General features: G+C 36.2%; 1 protein-coding gene across 6 annotated transcripts in view; it reads right to left on the minus strand.

Moving 5' to 3' along the window:
- Positions 1-18229, minus strand: part of MYO16 (myosin XVI) — a 499709-nt gene that overhangs the window by 84054 nt on the left and 397426 nt on the right. For all 6 annotated transcript variants that reach the window (XM_016145252.2, XM_016145250.2, XM_016145255.2 and 3 more), the window contains one exon: positions 11667-11769. In XM_016145252.2, the coding sequence (XP_016000738.2) occupies positions 11667-11769 (103 nt within the window). The remainder of the gene's footprint in view (positions 1-11666; positions 11770-18229) is intronic.

Raw genomic sequence — 18229 nt, forward strand, 5'->3', positions numbered from 1 at the left:
TCCTCACTGATTGCTACTTCCAATCATAAAGGTGCTAAGAGGACGGTGACCGAGCTTGAGTACAGAGGTTGTGGAAGGGTAGAGAGACCTACGCTCTGTTTCCATGGCAACCCCAGGATCCCACAGAGGTGCAGATGACTGAGCTCACCTTTATAGGGATGTCCCCATTTGACTACCCCTCACTGCCTGGGAGATGAAAGACAAAACTCACTTCACAGTGATCTTTCTAAACATTGATTTCATTACATTACTTTTTGTGCTTAAAATGATTTGATTGCAGGTCATAATTTTCAGGATAATGTTCAAAGTCTTTTGAAATATTTATTAAACTTTCTATAGTATGGATCTTTTTCAATGTATTCTTGTTTATTCTCAAACTGTATCATATTGCTTGCTGTTCCAAAATGGAAACTTGTTTTTCTCCTCTGGCTTAACATATCCAGTTTATTTTTTCTTCAATGCTTTTCTCTAAATCATCTACTGAAAAAGCTCCTATTTATACTTTAAAACAGAGATAGATGGTTTAGTGAACTCTCAATTTAGCATATACTATATAATAACAAATTAATTATAATAGCATATCTATGCCACTAATGTATCTTGTGTGTGTGTGTATATATATATATATATATATATATATATATATATATATATTCCACTGAATCCCTGGTTTTGTCTGAATATTCAACTTCACTGAAATATCTGTGGGCTAGGATAATGCTGGGAAAATATAAAGATCATAAGTTATATATATTAAGGTAGAGAAAACAGAAGTAAATGCAATAATAAAATGAATTTCAAAGAAAGTGATTTTAATGAACATTGACTACAACATGAACTCAGGTATTTCTTTAAAAATCATGTAAAATAATGAAATCTTAAACACTAAATCTGTTTGAACTATATAAATTCCTTCATTCTATAAAAATACACCTAATGTGGTTCAAGAAATAAAAATGTTAAATTCTATTTTTGGTGCCAACACACTTTCAGTATAAGATTATTGTAAAGCAAAATCTAGAATGCATTTCATTCTTTAATACTTTACCCAATCCTCAATTCACCTTGAACACTGCTTCTGAATTGTTAATCTTCCAGAAACTTTCAATGATTCCATGTTGCCTGTAAGCTAAAATGTGTACTTCTGGGTTTGCATAATAACCTTTATTAATCTCTTAAGAGCTAATACTTTTTACTCCTTTAAAAGAGATGTTACTTACTATTATTTTAACTTCCCATGTGCTTCCTGAGAGCACATGTTAAACTTCTGTAGATACTATCAAGGGCTTATAGCATTTTTATGTACAAGATTCTTTTTTTGAATGATGCTACCATCATTCTCAGTGTTATTTTAGATATAGTCCTTCATATCTATATCTATAATTATTTGAATGTTTTGTCAATAATTACCATAAATTATATTTTAATAGAAATAGTTTATTGTGAATGCTTATTTTTTGCTTCAAAAATGCTTTATTTTCATTATTATTGTAAAAAGTTAATCTTGAAAATTTTAATCATTTTTTGCTCTAAAAACATTACTGTTATTCTATGAAACACTTCCCATTAAATTCATGAAGTATAATACCATAATTGCATTAAAAGTAGTCATCTTTCACTATTATGTTAGCATTCCAAAAAAAAGTCTTGGTTTCTCATAAAGTGCCTTACTACGTAAATTTATTCCCAGAGTTTTAAACAGCTTTATTGATTAAGATATGAACAATATATTCTTTATTTTATGTGATTTGATGTCTCCATCACTATCTCATCAGACTCATTTTTCTTTCTGCTGATCTGAGAATGTTATTGTGCTCCTTTAAATTACTGTCCTTTCTACTTTTACTATGAAAAGCACTTTCTATACCTATTAGGTAATCCCTTCCAAACAGAATCAGCAACCCAAGCCCCAACGTTTACATATGCATGCTATAAAGAGTCCTTCACTCACTCTTGGCTCTATATTGTTTTCATATAGCTCTCAAGTGCATTGTATATTATATCTTTCCTGATTTTCCCTGTCTCATATTTATTTATCCATCGATTCTATCATGTGTCTGTCCTCTCGGTCTATTCACTCATCATCCACCCACCCATCTACCCACATACTCACCGACCTATCCATCTATCCATCCATCCATCCACCCATCCATCCACCATTCATCCATAAATCAAACATTTGCCAAGGGCCTTCCTGACACCAGGCACTGTGTCAGCCTCTAAGATGAGAGGATGAACAGAATACCATCTATCCTTTCAAGAAGTAAAAAACAACATTTAACTAAAATTCATCTTCTCCAGGTTAAATTCACATATTTCACCAATTTGTTTCTTTGATTCTTTGAGTTTTTAAAGATGACCATTATTTTGTGTGTTTATTTTTAATATTTTGTATTTTCATAGTAGCTTTGAAAAACTACTAAATAGAAATATTCTAATGTTCAGCTTGGCTCTGAATGTACTTTTAAATATCATCAAAGGATACATTTATACTAAAATACAAGTTCTCTTTATTATAAATAGACTATTCTTAAAGTTAACTTCAACATGGAAAAGATAATTATAGCCATACACATCTAATAAAGTACTGTATCTCCTGGCATTTGAAGAAGGTGGTTTGGTTCAAATTACATATAATTGCAGGTTAAGAAAAATTAATAACTCTCACCTAGAACAGTATGACCTGTACAGTAAGCAGTGAAGAATAAAAATGACTATTTTGAGCTTACTAGTGAATTGCTCACTATGTGATGCTATATATTATTTCATTATGAAAATCATATCTATATGATCAAGAGTGTTTTAAAAAAAACAAATCTATTTCTCCCAAAGTGACACATTGTGAAAAGCAAACCCAAGCTTAACCTAAACAAGACTGATTAGCTTCAAAATCAAAAAAGAAAGTACATTGGATAAGTTAATGTATTCATTTAAAGAGCACTTTTAGTCTTTCTTCTTAACAAAATGGCCCTAATAACGTCAATAATAATTATATGCCCTATAAAATGCGTATGTTATAAATGATTAACAGCAGCATAAACACAATCACAGCCCATTGTACTCACTGGGGCATGTATAGACATATATGCCAAGACCCCTTCTGCCACCAGCATCTGCTGACTTACTGCCATCTATGTATTTTGATGTTTTCTTTACTTCTAAAAATATAAATACTCATGCTATTTCATCCTGGGCATCTGATCTTATGTTGTTCATCCTTAAGAGTACTTACATAGCTTTCCTAACTTTCCAAATATTTGTTCTGTGGTGTGTTCATGTTTGCTTTGAGATTCATCTACATTATTTAGGTGAATTATCTTCTGCTTTCAATTCCTAAAGGACCAAGTCTTTGCCATCATTTAGGAGCTCCAAATTCTGCAAGTGTGCAGCAAATTCACACTTACTAGTAAGAGCTTGAGCATATTCCTGACCTAAATTAATATTCAGTTTTAAAGGAGATTCCACTCTTCAAGCTCACACAATTTAATGGGCTTATTTATTGAAAGCCCCTGTGAGGATGTCTCTTGTCCCTTCTCTGCCTCAATGACCTTTTGTCCTGTTGACCATTGTTCTACCTTGCGTGAACTACTACATTAGTTTGTTAACTGATTTCCCAGCTCTATTCTTCTTTCCAACAATATATTTTTTCATGTTTAAAGCATAAATAAGATCACGGTACCGCCCTCTTTAAAGCTTATTGATGGCCTTACGTTGAACTTAAAATAGAACGTTGTGCCTTGACTCTCATAAGGTCCTGCTTGCCTCTGAGCACCCATTCTCAACATGGCAATTCTTCCCCCAGATGGTAAAACTGGTTCCAGATGGGCAAAAATACCCTTAGCTGATACAAGGTTCCTGGCATACAAAAGGTGCTTAATAAAGACTGTTGAAGGACTAAATAAGCCTTGAATTAGGGAAAACTAGATTGATATATAAGAGATAGAATTGGATTAGGCATAGGCAGAACCTTCATGTTTTTTATAGCTGTTAAGAGACACATATTTATGAGAACTGATTATTAAAGGACCACAAACTATTATAATAGCTAAGATTCTCCCCACCTGGTACTAATTCCATAGTAATTCTTTAATTGATTTTTCTCCTTGGAGGGATATGGAAAAATAAAGGTTGAGAAACACTGCTGTACAGCATCATATCTCTTCTAACCCGGTTTTCAGTGCTCCGTCCACCCTGCTCCCATCTGTTCTCTCAGGCTGCCTTCCTCTCTGGGTCTGGGCATACTACTCCTGCCCCCAGACCCTGCTTCCCTGTCTGTCGTGTGACTCAATCCTTTTTATCCTTCAGATCTCAGCCTACATGTGTTCCTCTTGGAGATGCCCTTCATGACCACTGTCCTATATACAAATAACAGCCTCTTTGTTTCACTGTCACAGTGTCCTGGCTGATTCCTTTCCGGCATGAATCCTAACCTGTAATTATTTATTAGTTTACTGTTCATGGTCTCACTCCCACTAGACTATAAGCCCTGTGGAAGAGGGACATGTCATTCCTTCTTAATATTGCATCATAATTGCCTTGTGTAACCTCTGTGGCATAAACTCTTGTTGAGTTGATCAATCATTGAACCTGGTTAGAAAAAAATTAGATTGAGTTCTAAAAAATGAAACGAATCATAAATAGACATAGCCAATTTTTATTTAGCAATTGTTAAGTGCCAGATATTATACTAAGCCTTTTGCATAATGAGCTAAGAGGAAAAACATAAAATTACTTTAAAAGAGAAACTATCACACATATCAGCAAGACCTAATTGTGGATACCTCTATTTCCAAAGAGAAAATGTGATAATAAACTGGACATTTGTTTATTCACTTATGCAACAAATATTGGTCGAATGTATACTCTGTGCCAAACCCTGTAGGGGATGTAACAGTGAAATACACACATGCCATGTACGAACAAATACATATACATGTCATGTGTGAAAATATGTAAGAAAAATGATATGTAATATTTGTCCTCATAAAATTCAGGAAAAAGGGAAAGAGGCACACTGAGAATTTAGCATCTGTAATATTATTTTTAAAACTGAGTAAGTCAATACACACGAAATGTTTGGAGTAGATAAATTAATGGTGATCTGTATTTTCTTCTTTAATTTTTTCTATTTTCCAAGTTTCTTATGAAGAATGAATGCTACTTTTATAACAAAAATGTGTTCAAACACGTGTATGTGTATGTCAGTGTCTAGTATAAGGAAAAAAAGGAAATAAATATATGTGCATATTTATAGCAATTCCCAGTTATAATGCACATAGCACCAAGAGATACTCTTAGATCCCTAATATCTATTATTTGCAACATTAATAATTACAGAGAAAGAAAAGGAATATGAGAGAAAGAATAATTTTATAGCCTATTTTCTCCCTTGTACTTATTGTTGATTTATGAAGTATTCCTTGAGTAATAAAACAAAGGTTATAAACCATTAATTTATTGTACTAATAAGAGCCAAGGGCGCTGATACAATTGTCTTAGAAAATGTAAAAATGTAGGAGGTGCTTAAAACTTTAACAGTTTCTTCCTCTTACTTTTATTATCTTTTCTCCACTGTACTATTTTAAATCAATGAAATAATAAATCTTTCATCTAACTGATTTTATTTAATGGCATGGGAAAATGTTAATCTTGCAATTCACAGCTCTTAAGAATGAATCCTTCAAAAGCAATATATTTTACCTAGACACAATGAAATGTAGGCTATACCTTGAAAATTATATTAGAAAATGATAATTAATTATTGTAATTATTTAGTGAATAAACACAAATAGATAAAATAGATTTCACTAAAACTGGGGTTTGTTTTTTGTGAGAACCCTTGTTATTTTTTTAAGTCTCAGTGGCGCTCTCTCTCTCTCTCTCTCTCTCTCTCACACACACACACACACACACACACACACACACACACACACGAGATTAAGTATTACATCATAAGGATAGATGAGATAAAGTTGAACTAATTTCGCTTTTTATTTCTTGTGTGTATAGTCGCGAATGAGTTAACGAAAGTCTTTCTATGTCTGATTCCTCATCCTTAAAATGTTAGAGGATATGTAAAATCACTCTAAGGTTGTGATCTAAATTTCTCCTTCTACAATTTCCACTAGCAGATCTCATGAGCACCGGCTTCAAAGGGACCACACAGGACACTCTGCTTTGCTTGTCCACAAAGCTTCTCCAACACCAAAGTTCAAGAAATCTCTCTGACACGACAATGAAACGTATGGCTGTGAAAGCCTTCCTGCACAGGAGCCAGCTTGCTCCCCAGTCCCGACTTCTCCTGAGCTCTGTGAGTGCCTGTGTGCTGAAGCAGCACCCCTTGCATCACATGAACTGACTCTGACAGATTTGTTTCTCCATTCGTCATCCTTCCAGATGGCTTTAAATGAATATAGCATTCAAATAACTACACAGAAGAAAGCATCCTCTAACCAGTTGATTCATATAAAATGTGTGAAAATCAGATTATACCATTTATTTTTCCACTTAGAATTAGTTTAAAAAGTTTTCACTTTACATAAATGACATAACATGGCAAAACAAGCGTGTTCCACATGGCCTTACGTGCCTGCCAGTCACCTTTCCATGGCTTGAGGAAATCAGGGCAGAAAGTGTTTGATTAAATGTACATGGTTTTAGAGGGATTATTTTCAAAGTTACCTTAAGGTAGGACTGAACTAAAAATGTATATACTTAGATAAATAAAATAACTGTTTAAAAAGAAACCAAATAGCAGAAAGTTGTTAACTAGTGGCTTAATTTAATTTGTTTTCAAACTATGACTTAATTCAACCTATTTGGATTTCTTTCCACAAATGAAGTAATCCACAGATTCTTTGTTTTATAAAGAAAGATATATCTAGTGAGACAGAAATCAGTGAGGGAAGTTAGTCATGCAGAGCCTACTCAAATCATTTTAAGAACCTTCCATTCTTTTTTGAAAAACTTACTTAAATTATGCTTTGAAATAAGGACAAAACTCTAACAAAACTCTTAACTAGTCCATCATAATTTTTACATATGTCATTTCATCGAACACATGAGCAAGAAACCACCACCGAGTAGTAGTCCTGTCCAGGCACCACGACATCCTGATTTTTCTTATATTTTCTGCAAAATACCACCACCTTATGTTAAAGCAGTGATACTGAATATGTTAAGAGAATAGTAGTAACATGAGGGAGTTTTCAAAAACTTGTGGTTACTAGTTCGAATCATGTAAAGAAGGATGAATATTCTTTCAAGAAGTTAAGGGCTGGTGGTATAAAATATACAATTGGTTATAGATTACTTAAAAATAAAAAAGCTTTCAAGTTAAACACAGTCAGTGTGATTTACAATTTTCTTCACAAATGCTTAAAATAATTTGACCCTATACAATATTCTTGAATTGTATTTATGCAGTGGTTACAAATATTTAAAATCATTTTTAATTACAGAAGTAATGGATGAATACATCTATCATCTAAACATTGATATAAGCTAAAATTTCATTTAGCCGTCAACTCAAAATAATTGTTAGGTTTTTGTTGTGAATTATTCTAGATTTAAAAAATTCTTATATATCTAAATATCCATATAAAATATATAGTATGGCTTTGTAGGTTATTATTGATAAAGACTCATTTATTGGGCTAGCATATGTGCACTGAACATCTACTGTGCATCTTTCTTTGTCCCCTATGATGGAGATGCAGTAGTATACGCACTGACACACATCTTTCTGATGAAGCATACATGCTAGTGGAAGAGAAACAACAACTTTGTAGGAGATGTGCAATCTAAGGAATAAGAATAAAACAGAGAAGCGGAAGCAAATGCTGCAGGAAGGTGAGGGAAGCTATACGGCAGGGAGCAAAGACTGGCACACAGCGAACTAAATGGATTTACCAAATGGTTTAATAAGACTTTTCAAACTGTCTTTGCTCAAGTAGTGAATTGGAAGCAAGTATTACCCTGACTTGCATCTCAACCGGCATCATCCAAGAATTGTCTCCCAGCCCTAGAATTTCTTTGGACAGCCTGAGTAGCACCTAGGTCTTTGCTCTCGGGACTAGAATTAATATTAAAAACTGTATACAGTCAAACACTTCTTCACTTGAGGCCAGTTCTTCTTCTCTATCTTCTCTTCCTTTTCTTTCTCTCCCTTTTCTCCCTTTCCCTTTTCTTCTTCTTTTTCTCATTTTCTTTCCAAGATGCAGTTAGGAAATAGAGTCCAAAAGTGCTGTGCTATTTAAAGGTCATTTGGCTGACAGTTTGGGTAAGAAAGATTCTGATCAGAATCCGGGAAGCAGTCAGCTTGTTTTTCCTTCATCTACTGGGTAAATTATAAACACACACAAAAAAGACTCTAACTACAAGAAGCAATCTGCTCAGAATAATAAAGGAATATATAAGTGATTTTGATCAAAGCTCAAACCGTGATGTATAGTCTATGCCTTTCAAGTTCTGTTATCTGAATAAAGGACTTTAGATGGTTACATTAAAAGATATAGATCGAGTTAAATGCAGTGGAAAGAACAGAGCATAGCAAGACCTAGATGCTGGTCTCAGCAAAGTGGCCTTTCCGCTGAAACTAAATATTAACTATGCCTAATATTTTGATCAGCATGCTGATCTCGAAAGGCTCTATTTCCTCATATTTAAAATGAGGTTATTACTGTTCATCCTGCCTACTTTCTTCTTTCTGCATAGAGTTGTTTTTAGACTTAAGTCAAATAAAACAAAAAATTCTGAATAGCTTTACCACTTTCTTTAGAAGAATTATCATTTATGAAATATTAAAATCCCCATTGCCTCATATACTGACTCCAAACCCACAATTACATAAAGAATAAATAGCACACATGGATCAATAAACAAACGCACCAGCACTGAAGGTCAGATGTCTCTATCCTTATCGAAACAAGGAAATGCTGGTGTTCACTTATACAATTGCTACAATGTACAAAAATGTGAGAACTATGTATTTAGAATCCTGCACTGATACTCAGAGGCTTTATTGCACAGAGTATGATTAATGTCAAGGTGAGATGAAGAAATCTCATGAAATCTTTAAGACCTAACAGAATAATGATAAAAGGATCATAGTTATAGTTAAGAAAAGTGAATTTCTAGCTAATATTCAATACAGGTTTACATGGAAAAAGTAACTCCAGTCAATTCTAGCATTACTTTTAAAAATATGGAAAAGAAAATCTATTAATTAATGCTAACCATTCAGAGACAAAAAAAAAATGAACACTTACTACTTAATAGAAATGTACGTTGTAACTTAGCAATTTGGGAATCATGCTGCAGATACAACAACCATCATTTAGAACTTAACTGTTGCTTCAAACAGCTCCTATTTAATCTTTGTCCTGATTAACCACTCAGAAGAGAGTGAGAGTAACTCTTCCTGAAGCTATCAATACATGTCAAACAAATGTTTTGCTTTTGAAATTAAGGAGTCTGACTTTCCAAGTCAAGAATGATAAAAAAATTATTTTGCTTTCTGATTACTATAAACGTGAAATGTGAATATGCTTTAGTTCTGTGAAGTCAATGATTTGTCTTGTAAAGTACATGAAACATCACACTTTGGAGAGATTGAAGAAAGCAGTCTTTTCTAACTATTCAAAAACGCAGACATAAGCAAACAAGGTCAGAGAATGAATAAATTTTTTTCTTTTTTCTTTTTGTCTTGTTATTTTTAGCTCCTTTTTTTTTTTTCTCGAGAACGAGGGTAAATGAAGTAGTGCAATGAAATGGGAGCTCTTTCCTATTCTTTATTTTGATGCATTTTTGCAAAGTCCCAATCTGTGTTTCAATTTAATAACGTCCCCCATTGCAGTTTCAAGTATCCTAGCACATGCAGAAATGTGGAAAGAATGATGGCCACCAGCATGCACCAGTTTGTCCTCCAGGCCTCATGTACATCTGACCCCATGCACTACATAAGTGTATCAGAACTGATGGCTAGTCAGGTATTGTGGTCGCTGCCAGTTCTTTCTTAGTGGAATAATTATTCCAGACTCTCTCGCCTTTTATCTATAACACAAGCTCCTTTTTCAACATTAATTTATTTAAAAAGTCTTATCCATGAGTATTCTTTAAAGGAAAAAATATAACAAGAAAATCTTAGTGATACTTATCATGAACCATTACTATCCAAATACTTACTTAAAAATTTCAGTAATGATTCAGTTGAAATGACTTGTTACCTATAAGCTTGATAAATAATTCTACATGTGTCCCCCACATCTTACGTCATTGACTTCAGAGTGATTGGTTGACATCATTCTGTGTGAGTAGTTCCTTCTTCCTCCTTTTTTTATTCAATCTTTTGGCATGGATATGCATCTGTGACTACTACAGAGTGTGTAAGCTTCCTCCTTCAGATTGTTATTTAAAGTTCAACTCCATTATCAGTTTAAAAAAAAGGAGGGGGGAATATATAGAAAAAGATTGGGTGGCATAGACAATTAAACCATTACTCATCAATGCTAAAAGTTGAAGTTCTTAGTTCTTTGTCATAGAGCAATGAGTATGCTAGTGTCAAGCCATTATTCTCAACCCGTTTGCCTAGACTGGGACACTTTCAGACACATTCGGCAATGCTGAAACTTCTGTTCATGTCATTTCTAAAGTACATACATACCTGTTGTTTTTGGCCTCATCAATTATCATAGGTTTTCACTTGTAGACAATCTCCTTATCATTTTTTAAAATGAGATGTATATCTGTTTTCCACCAATGGTTACGTTTTGCCAAAGCCATTAGCCACCACGTACTTTGCCACCTAAACACTCAGTGATGTTTCGCTAGAAACTTCCAGTAATTCCTGGTGGCTCAAACTTTATTCTGTTTCTCATTATTCCTCCAATATTAGCTTCTCAATTCTTTTTACTTTTTAAATCTCCTTTTCCTAATACTAGTTATAAATAGCATACTGACGTTGTTTAAGGTATTAAATGAAATTCAGATCTGCACCTTACTTTTTCTGGGGAGTACTTCCTATGTTATTCTGTCTCATTACTTCCTTCTTTTGGAAGTCCAGCTATCCTTCCAGGGGGCCCCTGGATTCTGCCAACCAAAAAGATCACAGGACATAATTAAATGTTTCCAATTATGAAGATTTTGCCATTAAATGAGGTTGAAAGGACAGTAACATCTTTTGTGTGTGGTAAATGAGAAACAGGGCAGAGAAACAGGAAAAAAAAAAAAGGAGCCTAAACAAAACTTGACGAGCCTGGGAAGTTTGGGTCTAAAGGACGCGTGTGAGATCCCAGCTAGGAGCCAGCGAAACCAGTGTTCTGTCCCCGCAGTTTGGTTTCTCTGGATTGCTGCCTTATGCTACTTCGAAAGGCTTAACTGACAATGTTTGAATCTGCAACGTGGGCAAATCGAGTGGGGCTTCACGAACTTCTTGTCATTACAGGAAAAAGAGCTTCTTGGCTTCCCTCAGTGTTTGCTGTGTGCTGCTGAAACCGGGAAATCAGAAAGACTGATGTGTTTCCAGGGAATACACTTAGTGTCTCGCCTTGCCAAACACATCAAAGCAATTTGTTTTTGCCAGTGAGACTCTGGTGGCTCCCCACAATGACTCAGCTCACTTATTTAAAAACCTAAACTGGTATGTTAGTAGCTTGTAGGTCACTAACCTGCCAGCCTTGTAATTTACACTGGTGGAGAACAAATCGACATCTCTCTTCAGCAGACGGTTTCTTCTTCTCGCCGGGGAGCGTATCCGCCAACGGCTTATACCTATGTAAAGCAGCAGGAACACAGAAGTGATGACTGAATTCGTCAAGCAAATGACTATATTCAACAGAGTCATCTTTGTTACACTCTTTCTTAAAATTTTCCCCATTTTTACTTTATTCCATGAGTTCCTAAATATTACATCTACTGTGTATTTAACAGGCAATCAAAATAACATTTATCTTTTACATGAAAAATGATTTTTTAAAAAGAGTCAAATATGTGTACAAGTCAAATACGTTCTTTAATCTTTTAACACTATCATGGAGTAATACAAATCATTTATCAAAAGAACCTTTGAAGAGAAAAAAAAATCTATTAGTTTTCATTTAAACATTTAGAGTGCTCTTTAAAAATATACATTTTAAGAAATTCCAGCATTCTTTATTCCCATTTGAGAGTGAATCTAGATGTAGTTAGAATCAATAAAAAAGGAATATCAAAACGTCTAAAATTCTTATTTAAGTAAGAGGCAGAGTAGCTTCCTCCCCATATATTACATAATTGAGTATTTTAAATCTTTTAGAGAGATATTTTATTTTGTTTTGCAAAATTCCTTCAAATTATTATTTTTCATTTCCTAGCTGAAATTCATGCCAATATAGTTTTCTTCAGATTAAAAAAAAAAACTTTCAAAATTATATCACCCATTCGAAAAGTCTATGCAAAATTTCCTTTTGCACTTAGCATATGAATAAAGCTACAGTAGAAGGAGGGAGCGGGGAGAGAGACAGAAGAAACGAGCAAAGATCTGTGCAACTGCATCCAGTTCAGTTGTGTTTCTGATTCTCATCTTGGGCTGCTCTGGGAACTCAATACTAAAAGTTAAGTCGCCTAAGCTTTCTGTAGAATATCTTGGCATTTCATCTAAAGTTTGCTGCAGCAAATTCAGCACCTTCTAAAATTGAGGGGTTTTTTTTTGTTTCCGTAAGGCAACTAAGGAAGGAAGTACATTGCCTGCTCATTTTTATTTACTGCTCTTCCTCAGGGCAAGCAGTGAGAGCACTGGACCTGTCCCGTTGACAGCCACATTGGATTTGCACGCATTCCTTTATTTCTGCTGGTGCTGTAGAGAAATCAGGTGAACAGCCTGTGGAGCAGTGCCTAACAACTGTGGGTCTGGCAGGTTACAAAGACTGAGAAAACAGACCTATTTCACTGTTTCAGTAGTAGACATTTATTTCCTTTCTTATATTCTTAGCATTGTCACGGAAAATTCAGTATAGATGCTCCTCGACCTACAGTAAGGTGTGTTCCAATAATAGAAAATTGAAAATGTCTTAAATTGAATATTCATTTAAAACACCTAACCTGCAAAATATCATAGCTTAACCTAGCCTACCTTCAACATGCTCAGAACACTTACATTAGCCTACAGCAGGGCAAAGTCATCAAATACAAAGAATACGTTGTAGAGTATCGATTGTCTACCCTTGCCATGTGGCTGACCGGGAGCTGTGGCTTGCTGCCACTGCCCAGCATCACAGGAGAAGTATCGGGCATATTGATAGCCTGGGACATGATCAAAATTCAAATTCTGAAGTTTAGTTCCTACTTAATGTGTATTGCTTTGGCACCGTCATAAAGTCAAACAGTTATAAGTCAGACCACAATAAGTCAGGGATCAACTGTATATTGTTTGTCCTACATTGAGAATTGTCAGAATCTTCCTAAACATGAGTCAGACAAAACAAATACATCAACATCGCAACAGCCCTTCTTTCTCATGTATAGATTTTTGCTTATGTGTTAAACTCAGGGTATAAGAGAGTGTAAAAACAGCAAGTAACAGAGACTGAACATGAAATCGTAGTGCCAGAGGCACTCATCATTTTGATCACACTGAATGGATTGAAGTGATCTGTGGATGACAGAAGTATTCAGTGATTTTTTTTTTTTCATTTAATAAGAGACAAGAATGTGATTTCCTACCCAGCAGGCACTATAGTTGGTATCCTTTTTACTGGCCGTATTGTGATTACTGCAAAAGAAAAAAAATGTATTTCAAGGATAGAGCAGAGCAGAGCAAATGGGTCTAATGAAATATATGTGTGTGTGGAGGGTCGGGAACTGGAAGGAAAGTGTGCAGTGGGCTGGACGCCTATAAGTTTATAGGCCTCCCCAATATCAGTACATCAATGAGCAAACACGAATTTTGTTTTATGATGTTTAAGTGGTGTAAAGGTGACACACGATATAATTGTATAATGTGTTAGAATAGGAATGAAAAAGGATTGGGGATCTAAACACAGCTTCAGGTTCCAACTGTGTGGCAAATTTGCTATGAGGCCCTTGGCAAGCCACTTCGTAATTCTCCGCTCTCTCATTACTGCATGCGTGTGTTTCCCTGGATGCAACACAAATTCTACATTGTATTATAAACACTAGTTTAACTCTGGTCTGTCCTCAAAGTTTGTGACCTTCCCTAGGGCATGGTGTCTGCTCGATAGCTTTTGTAAGGAGCAAGTACAAATAAATGATGGGAGGCCTAGATGTCAGGCCGAGGGTGGGAAGTAACAGTTTTTGAGCACTGAAGGAGTACGAGGGGCTTTCCATACGTCATTTCGCATACTTCTCACAGCTGTAGAAAGTCTGTCTGAGAATCTTCTGATAATGAGAAAGCTGATGATCACAGAAATTAAGTCATTTGCTCAAGTTCACACAGATGGTATATGGGTTGAATTGAGTCCCCCCAAAAGATAAGTAAATGTGACCTTATTTGGAATTTTGGTCTTTGCAGATATAATCAAGTTAAGATGAGGTCATTAAGGATGGGCTCTTATCCAGTTATGACTGATGTACTTAGGAAGAGGAAAATGACATGTGACAACAGAGGCAGAGATTGGAGTTATGCAGATGCAAGCCAAGGATACCACAGATTTTAGGCTACCATAAGAAAGTAGAAGAGGCAAAGAAGGATTCTATACAGAGGGGCGTAGCCCTCCTAACACGTTGATTTTGGACTACTGGCCTCTAGAACTGTGAGGGAAGAAGTTTCTGTTCTTTTAAGCCACGTAGCTTACGGTTCTTTGTTCGGACACCCCAAGCATGCTTACACAGGTAGTAAACGTCGCTGAGCTAGAAACTGAACACAGGGCAATCTGATTCTAGAGGCAATCTCTCCATCACCATTGCTATGGTCTAGGCAGAAACTAACAAGCCCCCAGTGGGTAGTTCTGGAATGGAAAAGGAAGAGATCGAGGATGAAAGACTGAAAAGGTAAAACCCAACAGGAATCATCAGTACATAGGGCATGCAGAGATAAGAATTTGTGGCTCTCTGACCTCTGGGTGACTGGGCCTCTTCCATAACAGTAAACTAGAACACATAATGAAATACAGACTCATTCAAGCCCTCAGGAAAATCAATGCATTTCTGCCATTTACCCAGAGTTACACAATGAAATGAAATCATTCAAATTACCTTTTTATTCTCCTATAATTATCTCATTCTGGAACTTTGTTAATTATCTCTGAGAATTGAATTGACATAATTCAAGTATCTGAATATAGTATTAAGAAGTCAGAACAAAATTCTTACACTTGGTGCCTTTTTTCTTATTTTATATTGTTCTTCTGACACCTAAAATGGTATAATTCTGACATTTCAACTGAAAAGACAAAGATGTCACTTTAGGCAGGGTAAGGTACTCTATTTTAGTGTAATTAAAAACAACTCGTCTTTTGGAATGAGACTGTCATCTAGGTGGTGTCACTGGTCTATCACTGTGCTAAAGCATGATCTCACAGAGGCTTCGATCTGAGGCTTAATGGTAATAATGAACATGCGACACTACATGGGTCCTGAGCACAAGTGTGGTCGAAGATGGGACTTCTCAGCTCTCATTTCCCACTCCCCCTAGTCTCTTTTGATCAAAAAGAGGTCACCTAAATCCACTGAGGATCCCTGTATTCAGGCTGACATCCGCCCTACATCTGAGATAAACCACTGACTGAGAAATAAATATTAACTCTTCCAGCTAATTTACTCTTGTCTCACCCAGACTTGGAATGAAGGAAGTGATTGGGCTCTAGTTCCATGTCCAGAATTGGGGGCCCATAGCTCATTCATTGTGGTTTAATCAACCAACCAAGATTGTACTGAGAATGTACTGGGCATGCAGCGGGGAACAGAATAGACAAGAATACTTATATTCTCTGATGGAGACAGAAAGAATAGAAATATAAATGAGGAAGGATGTCAGTAAAGCGAAAGAGAGAAAGAAAAATAAAGCAGGAAAAGTTTCACTGTGCAAAAACATCTAAGGGTGAGGAAGGAAGAAGTAGCTCTCTGGGTAACAGCCAAGCTGAGGACATAGCAGGTCCTGAAGCCCTGGATGGAGTAGCGCCTGCCAGTTAGGGGAATATCAAGGAGGTGGGTGTGGCTGGGGCAGAGAAAGGAGAGGAAATGTGGAGAAGGGTTCACAAAAGTAAGCACAGCAAGGATGGGAATCATGCAGGTGACTCTCAGAACTTGGACTTTGACTCTGAGAGTGCTGAGAAGCAAGGGTTTGAGCAGATGAGCCCCAGCACTTGACATTAAAAGGTCACCGAAGCTGCTAGGCTAAGAGTGGGCAGCAGTGGAGAAAGCAGAGAGCTAGGCAGACTATCCGGAGGCTCTTCCCACAGCCCAGGATGGAAGTAACAAAAGTGGTAGGGACTGGCTGAACTCTATCGTATTTGGAGGCGACCTAATAGGATTTCCCTATGGTTTGATGTGGATGTGAAGGGGAGAGACAATGAAGCTAAAGTTTTTTGAGCTCAGAGATTGGAGGATAGAGTTGATGTTTACTAAGATGGAGAGCAGTGAATTCTCTGGATGAATGCTGCATAAACAGAAGGGAAATTGTGTCAGTGAGGAGAACCGAAAAGGAGGCATTTAGGTGGAACAGGGAAGTAGGCACTAAACGTCAGTCAACGCCCCAAACCAGATTTAATCCATCAACTGGGTCAGTTTCTCCTCTGAACATTTCAATCCTGAAATCCTTTGAAATTCAATTCTATTCAACGAATATTTATTGATATTTATTTATTTATAGAATACTCTGCCAAGAACTAATGTATAGGTTACCAAAGTGTGTAAAGCAATGTCCTGTTTTCGCTGCATATGCTCAACATAAAACATGACTTTTGGCCAAAACTATACAACGGAACGGAATTTTTTATTTCAAGACTTTGTGAAACTTTCTAATTGTTGACATATTTTTATTACTTAGTTGAGAACAACACAATAATGTTTGGGGAGAAGCATTAACCTCTTCATCCCTGAGGACGAAATGGATAATCCATAGACAGAGATAAACGAAATGTCGTAGGAGCTCTATACTGGAGGACCGAAAGAGAGAGACAGCTCATGAGGGCAGAGCAAGGAGGAAGGAATAGAAGGCAAAGGAAGGAATGGGCCTGCACAATTTCAGAGCAGCTAAAGGAAAGCAGCACTAAACGTTGCAGAGAGGTTAATGTGTGTCAGTACAGAAAAGGGGCTGCTGGATTTTGTGACTGGTCAATCAAGGGCAATGCCAGAGACCCAGAAGAATCCAGATTCCTATGGCATCAAGACATCAGCAGATGGAGGAGAAACATGAGTGCTGGGCTCTGGTGGTTCCAGACATAAATAAAAGTGAAGGTCAATAGCATGAGGATGAAACGATCAACTAACATTTTTGAGGTGTTTTGTGTTTCAGTGGCAAGGAAGAAAGAACAAAGCTTATAAGCAGTATTTGTAGAAATATACAAAGTCTGCATTCTAGTCATGCTTATTATTGTATATTTCCATTTTACTACAAATTATTTGGTTCATTCATTTCCAGCTCTGATGGGACAGGGATGCAGGTTCTTCTATAACCATTTCCTTCCTCTTTTCCCACAGAGCACTGAGTGGTTTCTCTACCTGACTTGTGTGCCACAAATGTAGCCGTCTGGCTATGTTTGAATAGGGACACATTTCACTGGTTCTATGAACTTGCCTGAGTTGTTCATTTTACTCCTCATATTCATACTCTCATAGTAAACACAGCGCAGGTGCAGAAGGGTGATTTTCTAGCTGTTTGGGGCTAATTTCCAGCATTCAGAATGCTGAGTGGTGGGTTGAGCGTAACAGCTGCCTAGCAACAGGACTGACATATATCATGAAAATAGTGAGAAGTATGAAGAAAAAAAGGGCACAAATGGGCTTGAGAGAGAAATAAAACTTATTCCAATGTGGAAGGGAGGGGAATATATGAAAGGAAAATGAGACACAAAGAGACAGGACTTGCAGAAGTGCTTTTCAATGAAAAAGAAATACCTTTCCATTTAAAGAGAAAGATGTGAAAGCAAAGAGATAGAGCTGTCAAAAATTGTCTAGTTCACACCAAAATCTTCCATGTTTTCTAAGTGTGCACATTCTTTCTCCTCTTCCCATGACTCTTAGGGTTTAAAAATCCCACCTATCATTTCAGGTTTTGTCCAGGCTTTCACCCTCT

Source organism: Rousettus aegyptiacus, unplaced genomic scaffold, assembly GCF_014176215.1.
Source record: "Rousettus aegyptiacus isolate mRouAeg1 unplaced genomic scaffold, mRouAeg1.p scaffold_m13_p_11, whole genome shotgun sequence".
Lineage (NCBI taxonomy): Eukaryota > Metazoa > Chordata > Mammalia > Chiroptera > Pteropodidae > Rousettus > Rousettus aegyptiacus.